We start from the raw sequence: 23,859 nt of genomic DNA, 5'->3' as shown, positions 1-23,859 counted from the left end.
GGCTATAATGCAGCCACAGATTCTGACTCTACCACTTTGCCTGAAACCGTAACTTCTTGTGCTGAAGTCAGGATGGTTTGGTTCACTCCTCATGTCCAGGACACTGCTACACTCACTTTATGACGGTCACTGTCACTCAAACTGACTGTTCCCTAAAGTGCAAAGAGAACTTAGCCTAGTCTGCACATGCATGTTTTAACATAATAATAATTCACATAAAACAGGTAGACAATGTTTACACTGTCAGCCATGATAATACACCTCAACACAGAATCAATGTAAGACCTCACCTGGAGCCCTGATGGTCCAGCTGCTGCTTCCTGAATGCATTTAAAAAATAATGCCTTAATGAAAGAATGTAGACCTTATGTGAGTAGTATATGCATTTATTTTGAAAGCAATTTAGAATATTTAGGTTCAGGTTTTATGGAAAAGCCTTGTTTTTTTTATTCAACATCACATAATACACAATCCAAAAGTGCTGACATAAAGTCAGATTCCCCAAACGTCCTTCAGTTTCATTGCTAATGCATGAGAAAATGGTCATTCTTAACAGACCTGGAAAACGTGGACATGTATTTTTCACTCTTCTGGGCGATGAACATAATATAGATAATAATACGAATGAGTTTGCAAATATATTGTGCACAATTATTTTAAATTAACAAAATATTGGTGGGGACAATTGTGGCTTACCAAAGACAAGCTCTAAAGGACAACCATTTGTCGAGTCAGCTCACGAGAGTTCATGCCATCATTGCAACAAACACTCCAAACACTTGTTTGGGGATTCACAGCAAATTCATACGTATGACCACATATCCTCAGTCATCGGACTCACAGCATGTCTTTAAACACAGCAGCAGGCCTACTGTCACCTATCCACTTCCTCTTTCACTGTTTGAGCGCACTGGAGGAGAACCCGAGGGCCATTTTGATCCAACTGCTATTCTACTGTTCAGGAGCCGTACACCATATCCTTCATTCATCAAATGATGGGCCTTGATCCCTCATCTCCATTATCATGTGTATGTAAATTATGAAAAGCACTGGAGCGCTTTAATGTCACAGTTTTTTAATGTTTGATTCAAGCAGACAATTCTGCTTGACCCAGACATCAATGCATCCCCTTCCCTCAGATGGTGTGTTCAGGAAACAAGTCAAATGAAGTTATGCGCTTGCTGTTGGCGTCAACAATGCATCTGTCTGCCACTCCAGAAATGAACCACGTCACAGCTTTATTTCCTACACTCTTCCTCTTAGAGGGCACTGGCTCAGTAGTCACATGCACACATTACAGGTGGTTGGCTCAGTCCAGGCAACACCTTCCTCAGCTTCCATCTCAAGTATCAAGGTTACCATTACAATTAACTAAGGAACCTACTGTAAATAGTCATAAATAAAGTTGATTTTAGTTAATAAATGTGAACCCGATAAGTGTTTTCTAAATGTAAATACAGTGATTAGACATCAGACACTGGTTCTTTAGCTAAAACAGGACACCTTCTTGCAGTAGTCTAAAACTAAAACTTAAGAAAACACTAAAAAGCAAGCCTGGGATTTTCTTAATACCAACAAAAAGCAATAATTAAAAACCCAAACATGTTCCATCTACTATCATATATTACATTTAAATTATCACACAAGCTTGGACCATGAACGCAGACAGATGGTGGTCAAAAGATCCAACATTGAATTTAATTTAACAAATGAACAGTTCATTTCTACAAATCTATCTAAAATATCCCATTTACAGACTATGGATATTTCTTTGCAATAATATATTTTTTTTTTAAAGAAGGCTGTTGTAATCCATTCCAGTGTTGAGGGCCACTGTTGCCTACTAAAACCTTCCGAGACCAGAGGATGGTGACGCAGACGCTCTTTACTTGGACATTCGCTTCATTGATGGGCCTCACATCCAGGTTGGCAGCTGCTTAGCGCTGGGCGGCCTGGAGCTTCACGGTGTTCCTCTGGACGTGGACCTGCCGTTTGCTCCTCAGCGGTTCCTACTGGCCGCCCAGGACGGACAAGGCCCGTCGACCCCCGTCACGTTTTCACCCCGACAGCTCAACGCAGTCTGCAGTCTTCACTTTATTCTCCGCTACAGGGTGGAACAACTGCTGCGAAAACGGTCTGGCTTCTTTAACATCTCTCAGTTGTTTCCATGACGCCTGGGTCCACTGTGGTGTCCTTGTAAAACTACAGCTTGTGTGAGATGGGTCACAGTGTCACTGTCAACCCTGCATTGAGAGGGGCAATGCTTCCAAAGTTCCCCATTACTCAAGTTGGACCTGTTAGCTACAGACGAGACTGTTTCTCCAATACTTCTAACTCTATATTTGATAGATCTACCCCCGCTGTCCACACTTAAAAATTTTAACTGCTGTAATTGTACACATCAATCATTCAAGTCAGTTTTTGACTTAGATCAATTAGATCATACATTTTTTAAACAGCACAACATTAATACTCGTTCATTCAAATGTAAAGCAACTTGTTGTCCAACTCGAAATTCAGGACAAGACATCAATTCCATATTCAACAGGAAAATTCTCTATTGACAACTTTTATTGTGTTACACAATATGTGAACAGCATATCTACAACATCATGAGTAAAAAAAAAAACAGTAGAAATTTCTCATTAAGAGTTCACTGTCTATGTTATTTGATGCCCTTGTTCTCGGAGTATAAGGTCACACTCAACTCTGGAAAAACACTGTGGCTCAAAATCTCTATCCTTGGCAGGGGTGAAGCAATGGAGCCGTGGAAACATCATCTAGAGGCCTTGCCGTTTTCGTGGACATCCATCCTGTCAGTAGTAAAAAGTTAAGTATGATTAAAAGATGGCAAGCAGTTTTGACACATTCAACGTGAGAGGAATATTACACCCATAAAGTGACAGATAATAGATTTTTCTCACACACCCATTTTCGTCTTTGAGCTGCTGGTACAACTCAAACTTGTTGTTGACGGAGCTCACTCTTCCGACAAACTCTTGGTGCTTCCTGGAATTGGCTACAGTGATGCGATTGCTCCACATGGTAAGGAGCGAGACCGGACCTGAACAAACAGCGAGTAAAAGCCACATATAAAAACACAAAGAACCAGTAGTGATGTCATCAAGTGGCATTTGCCAGAATTGGCTCTCAGTGCTTTTCTGCCACTGTCTTGGGGTGGCGTCTATTCTAAAGCAGAGAAAAAGTATGATGAAGGTTGGTACCTTTTGCTCTCTCTGGAGGCTGAACCTCCTCCGTACAGAGGCGCGGCTTCTTGTTGAGCGGCTCTGGAGAGTCCGGGGAATCCTTGATCACCTCCGACTCCTGCTCTTCTTTATCTACCAAACCTTTAAGTCTTCAGGTTAACAACACAAACAGAGGGAAGCATGAGAGAGTAGAAAGTTACTGGCACATCCCATACAAAAGCCAAAAGCACAGATTATTGTTGCGACTAAATGTAGGTTATTATTCACATGTGTATGGATACATAAGACATCCAAGCAGCACTGACCTCTCGGACTCCTGCCAGCTTTTGTCATCTGTGTCCTTGCTGCCATTCTTCTCTGTCCTGTCTTCCCTATCCTCCCTCTTCCTCCCTCTCTTCTTCCTCTCCTCCTCCTCAGGAGGTTTGCTGCGACAGGCAATGATGCAGTCCAGAACCCGCTGGTGTCTGTCAGTGGCGCCGGCGTGAGTTTTCACTAACGTCTCAAGCTCGTTCCACATTATACGATACTGTTCATCTCTGAGAATAACAATGCAGATATCAGTGATTCTGCCATTTACTTTCATGAATTGTGATTTTGGAATAAATACCTCTTTGGGCCTTTTCCTCTGGATCCCACGGTGGAAATAGGGAGAGGGTCGTTCTTCCTCTCCATGTCCACCAGGTTGTAAACTGTCTTCTGGCAGGTCAGAACATCCTCCTCAGACAAAGTCTCTTTCACTATCAGGTTAGCTAAAGGAACCACCTAGTGGAGGAAAACAGGAAGACACGCAGACACAGGAATGAAGGATGATAATGATGTGAGCCAATAGGCATAGAAACATGGAAATCGCATCATCTTTTATGTTCAGGAAACAACAAGTCAAATATTTTGGAGTAAATCAAAGTGAAATCTAGAAGAACTACAGTATCGCTGCATGCCGCTCACTCACTGCCTGCATGTTGAAGATGGTGGTCTGGGAGATGATCATTGGCCAGTATCGAGTGTGGCGTTCCAGCTGAGCTTTGGCCCTCTCAACTGGTAGCTTCCCCGAGGGATCATGGGACGACTCTGAAACAGGAGTGAGCCGGTTCTCCCTCATGAATTCACCAAAATCCTTAAATGGACAAAAAAAAACAACTCAGTTATCATTTGAAGATTATTGACGTGTATTGCAACATGGCTGGTGCGAGCCGAACGTACAGTGATGCGGTAGTCGGTCACTCGGCCTCCACAGCCCTCGCTGATGGAGGGCGGGTCCTCCAGCGTTGAGCGGTTGCTGTTGAGCACGTGCAGGAAGATCTCGCCTCCGTGGCTGCTGAGCATGTGGCTGATGACCTTTGACCCCGACTTTCTCGGCTGCTCCAGCAGCACCGATCGACCTGTGGTCGATCAAGACGAGAGGTAGTTGGCCAAACAGTTACAGTCAATTAAGAGACTCGATAAACAACAGGATAAAAAGAGAGTTTAACCAAATTACCGTTGAGGAGAAAGTTTGTTAAACATGACGAGGGACGACTGTTTACGTCTGTGGGGGAGATGCGGTAAGCTCCTGTACAGTAATGCAGTTCTGAGGTGGGAAAGATAAGACACAAATAGATCAATTAAATCAGGAATCTCCTATTACGGCTGGATCAAGCAAGGCAGCAATGAATAACTATTCTGCAAAATAAACCAATAAAGCTTTTAGGGCTTACACTGTTTGTCCTTTCTTAAGAGCTGCAACAAGGAATTGCTTATGGATAAATAATGAGATTTCAAAGTGAAATACTAACTAAACTTTTTTCTTAAATGTAATGGCCAAAGGGGGGAAATGGGGAAATACTTTCCCATGAATGATGTTTAAAGCTTAAAACCCTTTAAATCAAGTAACAACTGACAAATAAAGACTTGACTATGCCCACCTATGCTGTTGGTTCGTGGAGTGCACCATTTCAGTGTGATTGTCTCTTTCAGTCCATTTTCTCGAGTGCTGGTGCCAGCCATATGCAAGTCTCCTGCAAAACAAAAAAATATTTAAAAAAAATATCAAGCATAGATGAAAAAATCATGAAGGATGTCCAAGAATGTGCAAACTGATTTCCTTACCTGGTGCTCATAATGTTAACAACGAACGCTACTTTGAGGACTATTTTTTATAAATGAGTTTATAGAGCAAAGTTTGAGAGTGTTTCCTCACAAAGTATTCGAATTGCTAACTCTTCATTTATTGTATTTTGTTAACTCGAGTTCTCACCACTTTTGAAGAACTCCAGGTGAGCATCTCGGTGATGCAGGAGCTCAACGTCATAATTGGCCGATGTGTTGGCGTGCTGCTCTTCCTGTCCATCCGCAGAGACAATAACACATACGGGTCAGCATGAACTCAGCTTTCACAATGTGCAAACTAATACAAACACAAACATACATTAACACTGCTGATTTCATGTTCCAAAGGGTAAATGATAATGACCAAATTAAAAGCAAAAAAGCTCTCTGGGTGACTTAAGTATGCTTTCTTCTTCTCACATCAGAGACTAGTGTTTAATGCAAACGTCCTTAAATTCACACAATACTAAACCTATACTTGTTTGACATAAATCATGGATTCCTGATCTTACAAAAAACAGCTCTATGTGTTTAGGCCCAGGCCCGATGGGTCTGGCAACTGCTGATCTAAAAACATGTTTTTAAATCGATTAATCACAAGCTTTAATTTTGACAACGTTCTACACCTGGAAAAATATCAGTTTTAGGACCGCTAAAAGGTCAGGTTTAAAAAACAAGTTATCGAGACAGCACAATGGACCACACCAAGACACTAACGGGGGAATGGGTGGGAACTGATGGGGGAAACAGAGACCAGGGGACAGTTGAGGCAACTTTTAAGGTGTAAACACCTGACAGACACTGACAGTATTTAACAACTCAGAAGAGGCAACGCTGGTCAAAGATGTTCGGACATGAAAACAGTTGAATGCCACATTATTATTTTGCAATTTATATCAGTCTTTGACAGAAATGCTAAAGCCACCAAAACAATGTTGTTTTCCAAGAACAATTTGGAGTACTTTAAAACAAATGGTGATTCAAAATAGTAATAATATAATTTAATTGAAGATATTTGTAGACTTTTGCTTTTCCAGCCGACCCCAAATTCTGCACTACCTCGGGTTTCCACATGAGACCAGAGTTGCCTGTCCTTTCCTGGAGCCTCGTCAGCAAATCTTTTGACCAACTGTCACATCAAAACAAATTAATGACACTGTAAGCCTGTTGCAACAGAAGAGCTCCAAACATACACTGTACACTATGTGGTGTAAACTCTGACCCTTCCTCACTTTGATGTGTGTGTGATAAGAGTACTAACCTGGTCGCAAACATTTAATGTGGGCTAGCAAAACAGAAAATACAGCATGAAACCAGCAGCAGATTCACAGTCAAATCAACATGCAAATGAGATAAACAAAAAGATGAGACTGTAAAGTTTCATGAGTAATTATTGGTGAGGAAGGGCTCATACATAAAGATTAAGCAAGCCAAAGAAGTAGTGTGAAGGCTGTGAGAGAAAAGTAAACCTAAAAAAATAAAACAATCAAGTAAAAAGAAGGAGTGGTCTGCATTCTGGACACGACAACATTTGTGTAATAGCAAAATAAATTAAATATTTAGAGTTGATGTGAGATTTCAATTTTGGCGTAGCATGTGCAAGACCAAATAAAGGGCAAAAAGCCCCTTACCTTCATGGGGATGTTTGTTATGGTGGTGGAGGCCAAGTCAAAGTTCTGCTGGACCAGAATGTTGAGTTTGGTGGAAAGGTGCCGCCCGGCACGAACGCAGTGAATCTCGCTTGTGAGCAGAGGGGAGATCTGAGACAACCACAGAGGAAGATGCAGTGAGAACTAACAGCTGTGAAATGATGGGTTAGGGTTCATTGCAATGCTTTCACACAACCTTGTGTCTTCTTTGTTAGCACCCACCTCTTTCTTCGGCCGGTCAGATACCAGCGTGTCCTCACCCTGTGGGTGGATGTGAACTAAGATCAGGTCACACTGCTGGATGGCCATCAGCCTAAAACCCACAACGATGAGTATGAAACAAGAAAACACAGCTATGAGCCACGTGCTCAAAAAGGAAGATTTGCTACAATCATTGCATCATCTGAAACTGACCTATCTGATCCTGCTGCCAGCTTGTTTTGTTCTAAAATAGTCTCTTGGATGCAGTCTTCCAACATCCGCACATGAGTATCACTGTTTGATAGAACACAGAAAGAGCCCTGAATTAGAATGGTCTTAAATAATATAACACATACCAAAAGCTTATTTTATTAATACAAACTATCGTTGCTGAGTGGGTAATGAAACTGACATGTGGCTGCAGTTGATTTTCCTTACCTTTTAGCATTGGTTAAGCAGATAATACGACCCCTATTGGCAACTCTCTCAGCTGTGTCCATCAGGCTGGTGCGCCTCTCGTGCTGCAACTCTGTGATCTTGCTTAACGACTCCACCGCAGCAACCAGCCCATGCAGGATGCTGCAACACTCGGGGTCCTCGCGTGGGTTAGGTGGCCCGACAGCTGCAAGAGCCGACATGAGCTGCCAGAGAGGAGAACCGGGATAATCATATCACAAGCACATGGTCACTGATGTTCCTAATAATGTTGCACTTCATCAAAAATATGGCAGGAGCTGGAAACACAGCTTGAAAATGCAATGATAATCACTGCAAGACATACTGTAAAATAACAGTCATATTGTAGGAGATATATCAGTTAGAAGTGTTACTCAGTAACTCACTGATTACCTCATGAGTGCTTTGGTCTTCCTGCCTCCAGCTATTCAAGATGTGGAACTCAGAATCACTCACAATGTAATTAATCTGTAAAATAAGGAGAAGTCAGAAAATGTTGATTTAGTGTTGAAGTAATTGGTGCACGAGTAACTACATTGACTACATTTTTCTAAGATATCTCATTCGTTTTCATCAATGTCCAAATTCACACATATTTAGTTGCATCTCTTCATTGAAACCAGTGGTGGAGAAATAGCTAAAACGTTTCAGGCAGAGATTCTTTTTTTAAAAGAAGAAGCTAACCAGTTTGTGCAGTGGATAAACATCGTAGAGGATCCGGCAGTACTCCATGGAGCACTCCACAGCACAGGTCCACAGGGACTTGGACACAGGGGCCAAAGGAATAACCCCTTGAGCTCGACTCTTTGTCAGCACATCACACTCCACCTGCTGACGACTTGACTCTGCCATGTAGGGACAGTGGTCCACCACAAAGACAGTCTTGTGAGCCACTGAGAACATCTTCATCTTGTGAAACTCCAGCGTGATATCTGTAAGGATAACAGAAAAAGACACAAGCCTGAGATTTAAATAAAAGGCGCACACACACACACACACACACACACACACACACACACACACACACACACACACACACACAGAACAAAACAAAGCCTGTGTTATACAGTATGTCGTAATTACGTTATTATAAATCTGTATGACAGCGGTCACATTTCAGTTAAACACAGGAATATAAAGACAACTTATGACATAATCTATCTTCCTTTTACCATATATATATATATATATATATATATATATATATATATATATATATATATATATATATATATATATATATATATATATATATATACATATACATACACACACACACACGGCACAGCAATTACGTTACATTATTATTTGACGGTTGTTGGTAGTGGATGGGGCAATCTATACTGGCAACTGCGATGTTCAACTAATCTTAGTGGCTGGTTTTCAGCGAATGTCAACTCACCTGGAGAAAACCTTGTCAGAGAAACGCTTCCCGGTCAGGAAATGATCTGAACCGGCTCAAAGCCGAGGGTGCTCGCTTTAGGTCGAGTTTTGACGAATAAACGGAGAACCGAATGTGTCTCGAATGTGTTATTTGCCAATAACTCCGAATCGTCAGCAAGCTAACATGACTACTTTTAAAAGGAGCATGTCCCTAACCCTCGCCTTAGCCTTTTAGCTATCACGAGCCGGAATCATTTGTTGGCTGATTCGCGTTTATTACCACCGAGATACACATTTAACCTTTATGCCATTTGTGTAATATCAAACTGAATATGTTCTATTTAATGTACCTCCAGATGACCATTTACTAAATATTTACACACTTGGAATGACTAGCTCAAACAATACGCTTTAAATGGTGTCAAGCTAGCAGCTTGTTATTGGCGGATATATGTCCAAAAGTGTTCCGTCGCCGTTTTCGTTCCCTCGAATGATGGGCCACACTGTTGAAAGGTTCCTAGCCCCTCTCAATATATATCTTCTTTTTTTTGTATCTGTTATACAGCAACGGGTTGAAACATGGAAACGTTGGATTCAAATGTTTGTTATCGCCCCCAAGAAACCAATTTATTAAATGTATCATAATGTGTTCATTTCGGGCTGCCTCTTACGATAATATATTTGATTTAACGTTACAAACTGGAACCTGCAGCTGCATGATGGTTGACATGTGGAATAAATTCGGAGCAACGTACAGTTCCCCGCTGCGGAGGCGGCCTGTAACATCTCAAACAAAAACAAAAAAGACACCGCGATGCCACGCGGTGTCTTTTTTGTGGTGTGTTAATCGGCCAGCTTTAATCAGCCAGCTAAACAACTAACTTCAGGGATAAGAAGTGGGCGTAACTTGATCTGTCAACAGCAACGCCCTCCTCCTTCTCCTTCTCCTCCTCCACCGACCCCACCCGTTTGACTTCCATTCTCTCAAGTCACGACTTGAGCAAAACTTTTTTTGTTTTTTCTCCACTGTATCCATGTTGAGAAATAGACAAAGAATGCGCGCGGGACGGGGCCGCGCTGCGAAGCTGTTGTAATACGCGGTAGGCTGTCGGTAAAGGAAAGCTGTCGGTTTGGTTTTTGTTGGGGTGTTGCTGCTGTCGGTGATGTGACGAGACACCCCCGACCAGGACCATGAGCAACAACGACATCTTCGAGATGGACTCGCGTGAGACAGATGCGTTGGAGGGTGATACTATCCTGGACATGATCAACGAGGACGTTGGTGAGAGCACAGTAAAGACGTAACGTTGAATGTGTTTATCGCAAGAGACTTGTTGGTGTTGTCTCCTTGTGCATGTGCGAGGGGTTTACGGGCACTTTGTGGATTTAAGCATAGTGGCACATGTGATACGTGAAATCTGTGAGGCCATATTCACCTCTGGGTGTGTCAGCTGAGCTCCCACTCATACATCACAACTTTATAGTTGGTTGTTGTCTAAACATTAGTACTTTGATGGATGTAACTTCCACAACGTTACTCAAACAGGTGTGCAACGCTACACTTAGTCGAGTAGCCTACATTTTCTCTTATGATACTGTAATGCAATTATGAATTTACTTCAGTATTATTTATTGTCTCCCAACTTGCACTTCGCTACGTTGCAGAGGAAAATACTGTATTTTTCACCTCACTACATTTATTTGAAATGATGATACATTTTACTACTACTAAATCAAACTAATTAAATTAGCACCAGCCAGTAATATTTGATAATACAACATTGACATGCACCATTTTGCTTTCACCATTGGTACATTTTGGTGCAAATGATTCCAGATTTGAAATGCAGCACTTCTACTTAAGTTCATGATTGGACACATCCATTATGGTTTACAATTTTTTTTTTTGCCACCATGAAACATGAGGGTGTGTCACCTTTTTAAAGGGTGGATACTAATGTAGAAGTAAATGATCAAAAGCTTTAAGTCATGCTCGCTGCATGTGCAGCAGATCAACTGTGGTGGTGCACACATGTGTAAGAGGGCACAAGCTCACAGCACTCCTTCTGCTTTATAAATTGATATAGATGACAGATGTTGGGCATCCAAAACCGACCAACCTGTTTCTTTCACATATGTCTGATGTGGCATTTGGAAGGTTTGGAAATAGGACGGATCCTATCTCTCCGTGCTCTTTTGTTCCTGACATGAATGACATTCCTGTAGCTACAAATGGAAAGAACAACTTAACTTTGGAGCAACGGAGTGTCTTGTACAATACTTGTGGGAACTATTTCTCAATCTGCACACTACTTTTAGTCCTCTCTTGCTTATATTGAAATACTGCCTGGTATTGCATGCATTTTTGTTCTCTTACAGCTCAATGAGGGTCAAAATGGTTCTTTGAGTTCACTTTAATAGTTGTGAGAAATATGTAGAAGACCCTGGCCATATGGAAATCACTAATGCCTTTCACTCTGGAGCACAAAGGGCATGCCAAAGTGCACTCTATTTAATGGTGCCTATATTCCCTTGTTATTCATTATTCCCAGCCACACTTTCTTGCAGCCTGTGATGCTGTGATTACAACAGAAGCAATTGGTACAGTTAACGTGTTGCATTGATGGTCACTGTAGTGCATATGAGGGAGAGAGCTGTGTCTCCACTGCTGGAAGCAAGTTTAAATGAAAATGTATCATCAGTATCACCAGTTATCTTATCTCACATGCAAAACACACAAGTATCGGCACTAACTGCAAATACTGAAGCAAGATCTTAGTGCAGATTCTGTTCCTGTGAAAGACACTCGACTTGTACCAGATCAACCAGTTGTTGATGCCAAAGATCATTTCCTGTCATGTGTGCTAGGGGAACTTGTTTTTGGGCTTGCATTAAACTTGAGTTAAGTGTTTAAATGTTAGCCTTTAGGTGTAAAATGTATGATGCACCTTCATGCTGCACAAAATCAAAGTTGGAAAGTAAAACAATTGTTTGTTCTGTCTTTTATTTGTATTTGTGTTGTCATGGAGGATGTTCTCTAGAGAGGAAGTGAGCAGTGGGTGGGTGGGTTGTGGTGAGAAAGCTGCTCGTGGGCATTCAACATGCTTTTCAAAAGAATCATACATACATACTGACTGACTGTCGGGTACAGAGGTGTTGTAACAGCGTTTCCGTTGGGTTTAAGGACTCAGGAGCCCATGCACATTTGATTTATTTCACACACCAATGTAGTTACTGTAGAAAAAACAAATCTGGTATGTGTTACCTCAAACAAACAACTAAGACACATATTGTGACAGAACAGTCATGGGACAGTGTACAGGGGAGGATTCAGGCCCACAATACAAACAGTTAACTGGCTTCTGATAAGCACCCTTGTTAAGGGTTAGCAGTTCGTAACTAAAATACTGATGGACTTTCTCGTACTACAAGCTTTGTTAGAGTTCAAACTGTTAGCCTCTCAGAGGAATTTGTCAAAAGAAAGTCTTGTGATGAACAGTTATTCCACAGTGAAGTTTTCCCATGTGTTACTATGGCCAGTGTTTTGAAAACAACATCTGTCTTTAGTTATATTTTTGTCATTGGGCTCGGCTTCATATGGAAAGATTGCAGGGATTTCCCTGTTTGATGCAATGTTGGCGATATTGTTTCTTCAGCTGTGATATGATCAGTGGTGTGAACACTGAGAGCAGAGTTCTTGATGAATCTTTGTGAAAGCTCTGAAGTGCATACTGTAAATGCAGCAGGTGGTGGCCTATTTCTTCTCTTTTTCCAAGGAGAAATACAACATTGTGGTAAGAGGGCAATTGTGTGCAAGCAGTAAAAAGGAAACAATCACAGCATGAGGTTTGGTGAGGCTTGTCTTAAGAGGGTCACTGGTTGTAAACCCTCAGACCGGTTTGGAAATGAATAACAGCTATTGCTGCTTCAGTGAGCACCAGTGAGGTCAAACATGAATATTGTCCTGGTGGGAGTTTGTGTGGGTGGGAAGCACTCGTAAGGTCAGCAGCACCTTCACCGGCAAATCAAGATCAGACAAAACAGACAGCCATGCCAGCAGCTGGGTGAGGCGGAGCTCAGCCAATACGCATAGTGGCGGTCTGATAACAGAATATCAGCTGCTATTGTTTTTAAGTTGTGTAAACACATAACATAACTGTGTTGTCCTTGCTGTGTCGCTTAGCGACCCCATTAGCCGACCTGTGCCTTAGAACGGCTTCAGTCCGACCAGAACACAGATATGCGTGCTTAAGTTGGACCTGGTCGCTCTGTTGTAACAACCGCAGCGTCAGCTGAGCTGCAGGTTAATGCCAGCTGAAGTGGATGTGTGTTAAGTCCGTCCCCCACAGGTTACTCAGAGGAGTCGCATAAGAAAACAGTAGTTAAGGTAATTGGTTTCAGCTGTCATCTTTCTGGTTTCCCTTCAGCTGATTGTAATGTTCGCCTCAAAGAGAGGAACTTAGAAATTCCACTGAAACGTGTCTAATACAAATAACCTTTTTACAGTTAAATGCAACATCAATGATCTCAAATGTTTTTACAATAAAAGTACAGTACTTTCAATACATCTATGTTTAGTTGTTATGCCCCGGGTGAAGCTGCCTACACAACTGACAAACAGACCTCGGTGAAGACAAGCCTTTGCAAAAATAAATAATGCAATAAATCAATCGTTTCGCCTCTTCATTGGCAAATGAATTACACTCTAAATACGAGTGGAGGGAGAGCCGGGAACCATAACTGTACAAAAGTGTGATTGAAGATGCGCAGGTTTAATGACATATTTAAATTATCATGTGTGTATTATTAACATGATCTCAACATCATTTCTTTTTTTTCTTGTGACACCCCTAATCAATATATATATATATATATATATATATATATATATATATACAGTGAAATTGTTATCGGTTGCTGCATATCCTTTTGACACGACTATAATGATAACAACATGATAATATCAGCCCGCTAATGTAGCGGTTTGGCTAAAGTAAATGTGTTTATTTGTAGGCCTGTATTCACGTTGATGTGTTTGCTCTTATTTTCACAGTTTACCCCGAGGAGTTTTTACCAACATACCACAGTATTAAAGAAGGAGCAATAATCAAGAAAGCACTACTGGTGAGTCAGCACAGTAATGTTGATTATTTTGCAAACAGATATTGAAGTCACTAGACCATAAGACACCAAATCACCACACAAAACACACGTGGGATAAAATGCATTAATATACGAAACCATGCATGTAGTCGCATATTGTTTTGTTTATTCATCACGATGACAGAAGTCTGATTGTTCACCCCTCCCTTTTCAGGTGAGAGAGAGAGAGAGAGAGAGAGAGAGAGAGAATTTGTTTACACTTCCCATTCCTCCCATATGACTTAAATAGGCTAGTCAATGTCCACATTCAACAATATCTCACTCACAAGGACCTTCCTCTCCTCTCTGTGTGCAACATGTACGGCACTATGGAGGAACAGGAGTACGAGTTTCAGTATGTAGACTTACCTGTTGAGCTTTGTTTTTGCCTTCAGACTGAGTTTAATGACAAACCCGACTCCTTGTTCTTCAATGACGGCGTGAGGAGGATCGACTTCATCCTGGCCTACGAAGATGAGGATAAGAAGGATTTTGAGAAGAGGCACACGTTCCAGCGGCGCAAGGTAGGCCTTTTCATTTTTTGTAGATCCTTTTGAGCCGGGTGGTTCCGCACAGTGCATCATCAGAGAACAAGGTATTCTACTCACAGAACGAGAGCCGCTATGAAGGGTGATATGTTTGGGTGTTTTTGAGCCTTGTTTTGCTGTTATTAGATAGCGTGGATAAACTTGAACCTGTCAGCATCCCAAATCTTTAGACATAACATAGAGTTTTAAAATAATAATAAAATAATAATTCTATGCGGTAGAAAATAATTTCTCTTAATGAATAACTATTTTTGTTAATGTAAGATATAAGTAGTAGTTTTCTCATAACACCTAAATGTAAGTCATATGCTCCTGATATGCCTTGTGTGTTGCTGCACATACAAGCTCTAGTGTCTCTTGCCTGTTTGTAAAGGGAGTTTTCATTTGCAGCAGGATGGCATTATGTGACTTTACTCGTGTATATTCAGCACAGGAACTTCAATAACGCTTTCATTACCCAGGAAAGGGAACAGCTTGGTATACATTGTTTTGAAAAGGGCCTTTCAACTGAACTTCTCATTCATTCAACACACGGCTGGCTAGATTCCCTCAGGGAAGTGTTGGAAATGAGGAGCGTTACGCCACCTCACAAATCGAGATGTGCAGCAATGGGAGTGCACCAATGAAGGACACAGAGACATGATTACCTGTCTTTGGTGTGGTTTGTGGCTACCAGTGTCTTTCACAATAGATTTACAGGGATGTGTCATATGATGCTTGTAGACAGACTTTAGAGGTGTTATCTGCAGTGTTGCAACCGTATCCCCCCCAAGTGGTTTTGAAATGGATACTGTGCCCTGTGGAGGCTAAGATCATCAAAACAAACCTGACAAAATGTTAGCTATTTAATGTTGAAAAATACCTGCTCATATCTTGTTTTTCTGCAGCGGATGTAATGGGTGTAAGCAAGTTTCGTCCAGTTCCTTGAAAAAAGGCCAGCTGGTAGTCAGAGCTCATGAGCTTCTTCACCACAGATTCACTGGGTCTGAAGCAATCCCTCATTCGTAATCATCCCAAAGCAAACTAAAGCCAAAAGGTGATGGGAGAGCAACAGTCTCCACCAGGCACTCCCTTTACTTTGTTTTTCCAGAGCCGAACCTGGGTCAAACACAAGTTGCTAAACCTTTCTGCACTGACTTTAACTTCTGGGAGGGTGTGGTTCAGTTCAGATAGTGTTAGATATAAACTGTCATCATACATTTAATTAAGCTTTAAATAAACATAGTCCATCTATACAACAATAATGACAAATTGGGTCACATGAAGGTAATCAAAGTGATAATGTGTAGAGACGTTCTTTACCTGAAATATTATATAAATATAAGCAATAAATAAGCAATTTAAGTTTGTAAATACAGATAATCCCTCTTGAAAGTCCTTTGACAAATGCTCACAGTATTTACACTGCCGGCTCGGCACATAAGTCCTGCATATATAGTTTTACCCGGAACATAAAGTGAATCATAATGGCCAGAGAGGAGGAGGGAGCGTTGACTCAGGAAGCCCTTTGAAAGCCTTTTTTTTGTGGTGTTTACTGTAGAGGTGGCGAGAGTACTTTGAAGCCAGCCTGATGAAGATGGGAATGGAGCTGGAGGCCATACAATCTGTAAGTAGACTGAACTTTTCAGAAGGTTTCTGACTGTACCTAATACTTAAAGCACTGCTTATTTGCCCGTTGCAGGTAATAGATGAGAAACTTCTGTTTGTGAAAGTCCACATGCCGTGGGACGTGCTGTGCACCTACGCCGAGGTGCTGCACATCAAGCTCCCCATCCAGCCCAACGACCTGTCCTCGCGCCCCTCCCGGTGGCGCTTTCTCTCCTGCATCACCAAGCACTTCTACCCCAACGAGGAGCTGATCACCAAGGAGACGGAGTTCTTCACCGCCCCCTTTGAGAAGGACCGCCTGGAGTACTTCTACGTGAGGGACAAAGACGTCTTCTTCACTGCGTCCATGAGGAGCAGGATGGCAAGTCGGCTCATGTCGTGGTAGTCCGTTCTGGCTGCCTGCAACTTCTTTTTCACATTTTAGTTTTATTTTGAAGGAGAATGTTTCATGGTTGTAGACATCCTGTGCTCGAAAAAGTCAAATCATCCATGTTAAAAGCATCATCAGACTAGTATATGTTTGATGAGTGTGTAAACCGATGGGTAGCTTAAAGACTAAAACCTCTTCTTCTTTCTTCTTCCAGGCGTATTACATCCTGAGTCGTGCCCCCTATGAAATACGAGGGAACATTAAGAAGTTTGGCATCACCAAATTATTGGATAGAGGAGTGTACAAAGCTGCCTATCCCCTCCACGACGTAAGTTAGTTATAATGGGTATGGTTTGTTCCTTTTTCGGTTTGGAACAGCCACATTTACCATGGTGTCATGCAATTACTAAAAATGTACTGAACATTCTCGTTGTTTGTACCATTATCATTATTTCAGTCAAGGTTCAACGTCGAGTCCAAAGAGGAGGGCTGCCCCAACGAGAGATTTCTGCTCTATAAGGAGTGGGCTCATCCCAAAAGCTTCTACAAGATGCAACCACTGAACCTCATTCGGTAAACACAAACCTTTATGTTCTCGTCACAAACTCAACTCAAAGCATTAGAATGACTCTCATGACAGTGTTTCAATTGAGCCTTTGGTCCCATGTGTGAATAGTGTTTGACTGCAGTTAAAAGTGTGACAAGCGGGAACAATTAAAATTGTGTTGATGTCTTTGTCACTGAAGAGCTTTTCTTCTTCTTTTTGTTGACAGGAAGTATTATGGGGAGAAGATTGGCATTTACTTTGCCTGGTTGGGCTTCTACACAATAATGCTGGCTCTGGCTGCTGTTGTGGGACTGGGTTGTTTCATTTATGGATACAGGACTCAAGACACCAGCACCTGGAGGTACAGTTCCTTGTAGATGTTGAATTATGATATTTTGGTGATTTCCCGGTCTGATCCTCACTGCTCTATGTTTTAATGATCGCAGCAAAGAGGTGTGCGACCCTGAAATTGGAGGGAAGATTGTGATGTGTCCACAGTGTGACAAAGAATGCAAATATTGGAGGTTGAACAGCACGTGCGAAGCTTCGAAAGTGGGTTTGACTTTATGTGTTTCTACTAATGTTGTTCAATATGCAAAAAAAAAGAAGAACTGACTTTGCATATGTGATGCCTTCTTCTACTTCCACAAAACAACTGTTAAGTCTGGAACTGATGTGCATGTAAGCACAACAGAACTGTGCCCATGTTGATGTCCATGTTCTTTCCATTTTCTTTTAGAAACTTTGCATATTTGATAACTTTGGAACCTTGGTGTTTGCAGTTTTCATGTCAATCTGGGGTAAGATGTATACAATATGTCAAAAACATGCCATGTGTTGACTTCTGTCTGTGTTTATTACTGACCATTTGAAATGTTAATTTTGTCCTCATCTTTGGCATTATTAAAAATCAAAACAGGCACAGGAAGACACAATACTATAGTATTTCCATGTTTCCTTCTTTCTTATTATTACCCTTCCTGTTTTTTTCCTGCTCCTGTTCATTTCCTGACTGTAGTCACTTTGTTCCTGGAGTTCTGGAAGCGCTACCAGGCAGAGCTGGAGTACACGTGGGACACTGTGGAGTTTCTGGAGCAGGAGCAGTCACCTCGGCCAGAATATGAAGCAAAGTGCATCTATGAGAGGAAGAACCCTATAACAGGGGTAAAAATCCCATGCACATTTTATTCTATTCTTTTTGCAGCTACACCAGCCGAGAAACAAATCAAGATGGGTTAAAAATATGGATTCAAACAAGTTGTGTTCCAAACGTATAAACTATTTGGGGATGCTTTGTTGATATAATGAGTTGTAAGTCTTGCCATGTTGTTTTCAAAGCACAGTGTTTGTGTGTGCTTTAGGTGAAAGAAACCGTGCCCTACACAGCCTGCGGACGATGTCTTCGGTTGTCGATAGGAATTGGGACAGTCTTATTCTGGGTAATGTAAATAAATGTATTTTCTTCTTTCCCGGTCTGCAATTCACTATCAAGCTCCTATAGAATATGTTATTTGGTATTGATGATTAGGAAAATACAATTTCTTTGAAGGAAAAGGTCAATTTAAACCCATTTAAATATTCATACATTAGTCATTTATTATTTGAAACATGTAACTTTCTACTTTTTTTAAAAGAAGTGTCTCCCATTTTTGCAATTTCAGAACCGACAGATTATAAAATGAACCTTCCAACTGTATTTCGTCCTTTTTAGATTCTGTTGATCCTGGCGTCCATTGTGGCCATCATTGTTTATCGCCTGGCTGCCTTTTTTGCCTTCTCGGCTAAACTCAGAGCTCAGGACATGAAGGAGCTAGAACCCTTAAAGGAGTATGTGACACCTCAGATGGCCACCTCTGTCACAGCCTCCCTCATCAGCTTCGTTGTGATTATGATCCTCAACACTCTCTATGAGCGGGTCGCCATCTGGATCACAGACTTTGGTGAGTTTGAATTGTCCTTTTCCCCAGTATTGACTTGCATGTGGCTCAATCCAAAAATCCTTTTATTTTATCTGACCCGACAACAGAGCTGCCACGGACCAGGACCGACTACGAGAACAGCTTGACCCTGAAGATGTTCCTCTTTCAGTTCGTCAACTATTACTCCTCCTGTTTCTACATCGCCTTCGCCAAAGGGAAAGCGGTTGGCTATCCTGGAGATCCTGTTTACCTCTTGGGAAAATACCGGAACGAGGAGGTACAGTCTTCCGTCCAACTGTTTGTTACCTGTCTCCCTTATTCTCTTGTCGTTCCTGACTCATGCTTTGTGTCTTGCTGTCCTGCAGTGTGATCCAGGTGGTTGTCTGATTGAGTTAACGACTCAGCTCTCTATCATCATGGGCGGAAAAGCCATCTGGAACAACATCCAAGAGGTCTTGCTACCGTAAGAAGTCAAAATCTAGAAACAATTCTATGTTAAATATTTAAAAAAAATAGTAATACAATTAAGCAACACAGTGTCGGCTCATAGATTCAGCCTATTAGCTAATAGCTAATCATACACCAACTTCCCATTGTCATACTGAGCTACTGTGACTGTACAATCTCTTCCACGCCTCCGCAGGTGGGTGAAAAATTTAATTCTCCGCCACTGCACTCGTGGGCCTTCAGAGAAGGTGATTCCTCGCTGGGAGCAGGACTACCGGCTGCAGTCCCTCTCAAAACTAGGGCTTTTCTATGAATATTTGGAGATGGGTAAGTCTCCGTCTGCCACATTCACAGCTGCACCTGCACCCGGTTGCACAAGCTGTTCTTAAGTTCAAGACTTATTGATAATGCTGGGTTGACTATATTGAGACTTATGTATGTCTATATAACAAAACAGGTTGCGCCACACAAACTAAGTCTTTCATACAGTAGTGGTTAGCTGTTACTTAATGTTTCAGTGACATTTCATTGAAATATTCCAAATCAGTTCATGATAATGTTCAAAGAATATTTTGAGTTGGACGAGAAGATGAATACAACTCTCATGGCTCGTCCCGTGTCTTAAGCATTAATGGTGCAACCCAATTCAGTAAACTGGTTTCAAACCAGTTAGTAAATAACCAAGAGATAATGATAGAGTATACACACAATTACTGAATGTACAAATACCTGGTGCAACTGAGTTGTGGCTGGTCTCTTTCAGTCATCCAGTTTGGCTTTGTGACCCTGTTCGTCGCCTCCTTCCCACTGGCGCCGGTCCTGGCTCTGGTCAACAACCTGTTTGAGATCCGGGTTGATGCTTGGAAAATCACCACTCAGTTTCGCCGCATCGTCCCAGAGAAGGCACAGGACATCGGGGCCTGGCAGCCCATTCTTCAAGGCATCGCTATATTGGCTGTCGCAACAAATGTGAGATACTGTTTACACTGAGTTATTGGTTGAAGTTACATTGACGACAGCTGTGACGATCAATTGTATGCCTTCACTACATTTACCTGGTGTCCTGGTGTCTCAACAGGCCATGATAATCGCTTTTACATCCGACATGATTCCACGGTTGGTCTACTACTGGTCTTTCTCGGTGTACCCATATGGAGATCACCTTAATCATACCATGCAGGGCTACACCAACAGCTCGCTGTCTATATTCAACATCAACGACTTCTCCAACAATAGCAGGCCCATGAAGACACCTTACAACATCACCACCTGCAGGTACAAAGATTGTCCATCTGTGTGTGCTGAATTTAAATTTCCAGTTCTCATATCTATCATCCATGAGATTATTTTTCCAAAATATGTGCCTACACAATTAAAACAAATGATTTAATGAATTAAGACAAAAATATATATATTTTTTTATACATGAAAGGACGCATACCATTTAAAGTGATATTTATAAAGATTGTAAAAATGACAGTGTTGTGATGTAAACTTCTGGAAAAACTTCAACTTCATCACATACAGACATAAAATAGGATGGCAAGCTGGATAGTGTACTGGTGTCAGGAGCAGCTTTGTGGCAAATAATGTTTGAGTGTGTACTTTTCCTCATTTTAGGTATCGAGATTTCCGGTATGCTCCTGGGCACCCGAAGGAGTATGAGTACACAATCTACTACTGGCATGTGATCGCTGCCAAAATGGCTTTTATAATCGTTCTAGAGGTGAGTGTGAACATAACAGGAAACCTTTCTGACACTAAAAACATCTTTCATTATTATTACATTACATTACATGTCATTTAGCTGACGCTTTTATCCAAAGCGACTTACAATAAGTGCATTAAACCATGAGTCCAAACTCAGAACAACAAGAATCAAGCGAGTACAATTTCTTCAATAACGTTCAACTACAGAATACTATCTGTAAGTGCCATTTAAGTGCTACTAAAGTGCTAACCAACAAAGTACCAATATTTTGAAGCGGATGCGGGCGGCCACCGGTAACCAGTGAAGGTCGCGGAGGACCGGAGTAGTGTGGGTAAATTTCGGGAGGTTGAAGACCAGTCGAGCAGCTGCATTCTGGATGAGCTGTAGAGGCCGAATGGCATTAGCAGGTAGACCTGCCAGGAGGGAGTTGCAATAGTCCAACCCATTATCAAAACGTATTAATGGGGTTGTCTTCTTCTACTCCTCACAGCACATTGTTTACTTCACGAAGTTCATCCTGTCCTACGTGATCCCGGATGTCCCATACGCTGTGAAAGAACAGATCAAACGAGAGAAGTACTTGACCCAGGTTGTCCTCCATGAGACCAACCTCAAGCTGGTGACCAAGCGTCTGAAACCAGTCAACGACGGGATTGTCAAGTTTGCAGAGGTGAACCTGACACGGGAGGAGATGGAACTGGATTTCTGAAAGAAAAATGTATGGAAGAAGACGTCAGACCATAAGGCCAATACATACAATCTGTTAAAAATACTGACCAACACCTTGTGAACCGGTAACAAAATGAAGACCTGGAACAAGGTATAGACTTTAAAGGACTGATGGACAAAGAAAGGAGAAAGCACTTGTATAGTCTTCACCCCGGTCTACTGTCCTCACACTCTGGACTCCCATCAGGTGTGAGTGTGCAAAAGGAAAAGGAACGGTGCATCTAGCACATCTAGTCTTTTTGTTTTTACTTTACTCTCAATATAGCAGACAGGTTGACGTAGTGCAGCTGGCACAAACGAAGTGTAGGACAATCAAATCACATGGCAGTGTTTCACACGACCGTATCAACTCGAGTTGGAGTTCAATTTATGCAAATCTGAAGCCAGTATTGAATTTTAATCGTATTAGATATAGATTTTAACAATTTTAAACATCATGACGTAATATCTAAACATAGAAAACTCAGATAGGATGACACGCATTCAGCTAAATGACTGGATGTTGATTATGCATTGACTATTGCAACCTGGCTTGGATGTTATGCAAAGAGAAACCAATGTACAATCAGTGCCTCACATTTTTAAGCTTAATATCAGCGAAGAATACAAAAAAACAAAACAATCGTAGCTCAACTCTTCCAGGGCTTTCATCAGTATCACATGGTCTTCGTTGACAGATTGAACTTTGCTTTTTTGTCAAAACATTTGATGGATATTTTTTGTCAACAGTGTCTTCTTCTCGTTGAATGACTATATGGAATTATGACTTGGTTATACCAGCACTGCAGCGCGTCACACCATTTTAGTTCAATGTTGTCATGAAATATCAGTATTATATACAATAAATGCACCACTTTTGAATGCAATGTTGATTTGACACTTTTACACTTCCATTTCTGTTACTCGAACTAAAGAGCCGAGGTGATCCTCACAATGTTACACAAGTGTTGAGATAGCATAGACATGGACCAACTGACCTAAAGTCACGTAGTGACCAAACCTGTTACATTGTTTGGAGGGGATTCAATTACAGTTGAAGTTACAGGCAATTCAGAAAGTAAATGTATTTGCCAATTCCAACAGGATGCCATGTAAAAGTTTGATTTATTCAGGTTTACAAACCACAAGAATGATTTGAAACTGAATGCTGTTTTAGCATTACACCAAATGCTATTCAATTTAGCCAATAATTTTTGTATTCAATTAATTCATTTTAATTTAGTTGACAATGGAAGTGTAGTCTGTCTCCTTCTGTCCTCATGTTCTCACATCTACTGTACTGTTATGCACTTTTTACTGACCAAATTCCACTCCTGTGCCATGACCACTGCAATGCACAACATTTTGAGCTGCACTGTGATATCGGCAATACAGTAATTCAGTCTTCTCTTGTGTCTTTGCTGAAATCGTAGATCAACACCTCTGCTGCATTTTTGCCTCGCCTTGTGATTTAAACTATGGTACTATATCCAACATGTATGCAAACGGTATCAAATACCAGCCATATCTTATGATGCATGTGTCTTGTCTTTTTGTTTTATATCATCAATGCCATTAAATATGTATTAATTCTTAATGTAAATACTCTCCAAGGATTTAAACAAAAGTGTTCCACCATGTTATGTTTTATTTCATTTTACCTCTCTACCTTTCACATGGGATGTATTTAGAAGTGTGCTCTGTTGCACCTGAAATAAAAACACATCATTGGCATCACAGTGTACTGACGGTGCCTGGAGGACATTCTCACCTTACAGCAGCAAAATGAAAAATGAAAATAAAAAAACAGGTTTGCTGTTATCTCTCCTGCATGAAACCATATGATGTCATTATGCTTTAATCTTCATTGCTTACCAGA

At 41.3% G+C, this 23,859-nt stretch overlaps 2 protein-coding genes across 2 annotated transcripts; one reads left to right on the top strand and one right to left on the bottom strand.

The window, feature by feature from the left end:
* Positions 1-2,536: 2,536 nt before the first annotated feature.
* Positions 2,537-9,466, bottom strand: ints13 (integrator complex subunit 13). The gene is made up of 17 exons (XM_034525774.1): positions 9,000-9,466; positions 8,282-8,529; positions 7,991-8,065; positions 7,580-7,782; positions 7,355-7,435; positions 7,163-7,253; positions 6,923-7,051; positions 5,440-5,524; positions 5,108-5,200; positions 4,684-4,773; positions 4,407-4,585; positions 4,156-4,320; positions 3,814-3,968; positions 3,512-3,742; positions 3,225-3,355; positions 2,929-3,064; positions 2,537-2,813 (listed from the first exon to the last, which is right to left on the bottom strand). The coding sequence occupies exons 2-17, from the start codon at positions 8,504-8,506 to the stop codon at positions 2,777-2,779; spliced, it is 2,106 nt and encodes a 701-aa protein (XP_034381665.1). The 5' UTR covers positions 8,507-8,529; positions 9,000-9,466; the 3' UTR covers positions 2,537-2,776.
* Positions 9,467-9,793: 327 nt separating this feature from the next.
* Positions 9,794-23,801, top strand: ano6 (anoctamin 6). The gene is made up of 20 exons (XM_034525768.1): positions 9,794-10,262; positions 14,034-14,104; positions 14,518-14,646; positions 16,211-16,276; positions 16,352-16,639; positions 16,863-16,976; positions 17,106-17,221; positions 17,422-17,556; positions 17,642-17,747; positions 17,935-17,995; positions 18,214-18,359; positions 18,557-18,634; positions 18,907-19,135; positions 19,222-19,391; positions 19,480-19,577; positions 19,758-19,888; positions 20,325-20,530; positions 20,640-20,836; positions 21,182-21,287; positions 21,763-23,801. The coding sequence occupies exons 1-20, from the start codon at positions 10,172-10,174 to the stop codon at positions 21,979-21,981; spliced, it is 2,757 nt and encodes a 918-aa protein (XP_034381659.1). The 5' UTR covers positions 9,794-10,171; the 3' UTR covers positions 21,982-23,801.
* The last annotated feature ends 58 nt before the right edge of the window (positions 23,802-23,859 follow it).

The sequence above is a fragment of the Cyclopterus lumpus genome, chromosome 23 (assembly GCF_009769545.1).
Source record: "Cyclopterus lumpus isolate fCycLum1 chromosome 23, fCycLum1.pri, whole genome shotgun sequence".
Classification (NCBI taxonomy): domain Eukaryota; kingdom Metazoa; phylum Chordata; class Actinopteri; order Perciformes; family Cyclopteridae; genus Cyclopterus; species Cyclopterus lumpus.
The sequence above is the reverse complement of the archived record's forward strand: the minus strand, read 5'-3'. Positions and strand labels throughout refer to the sequence as shown.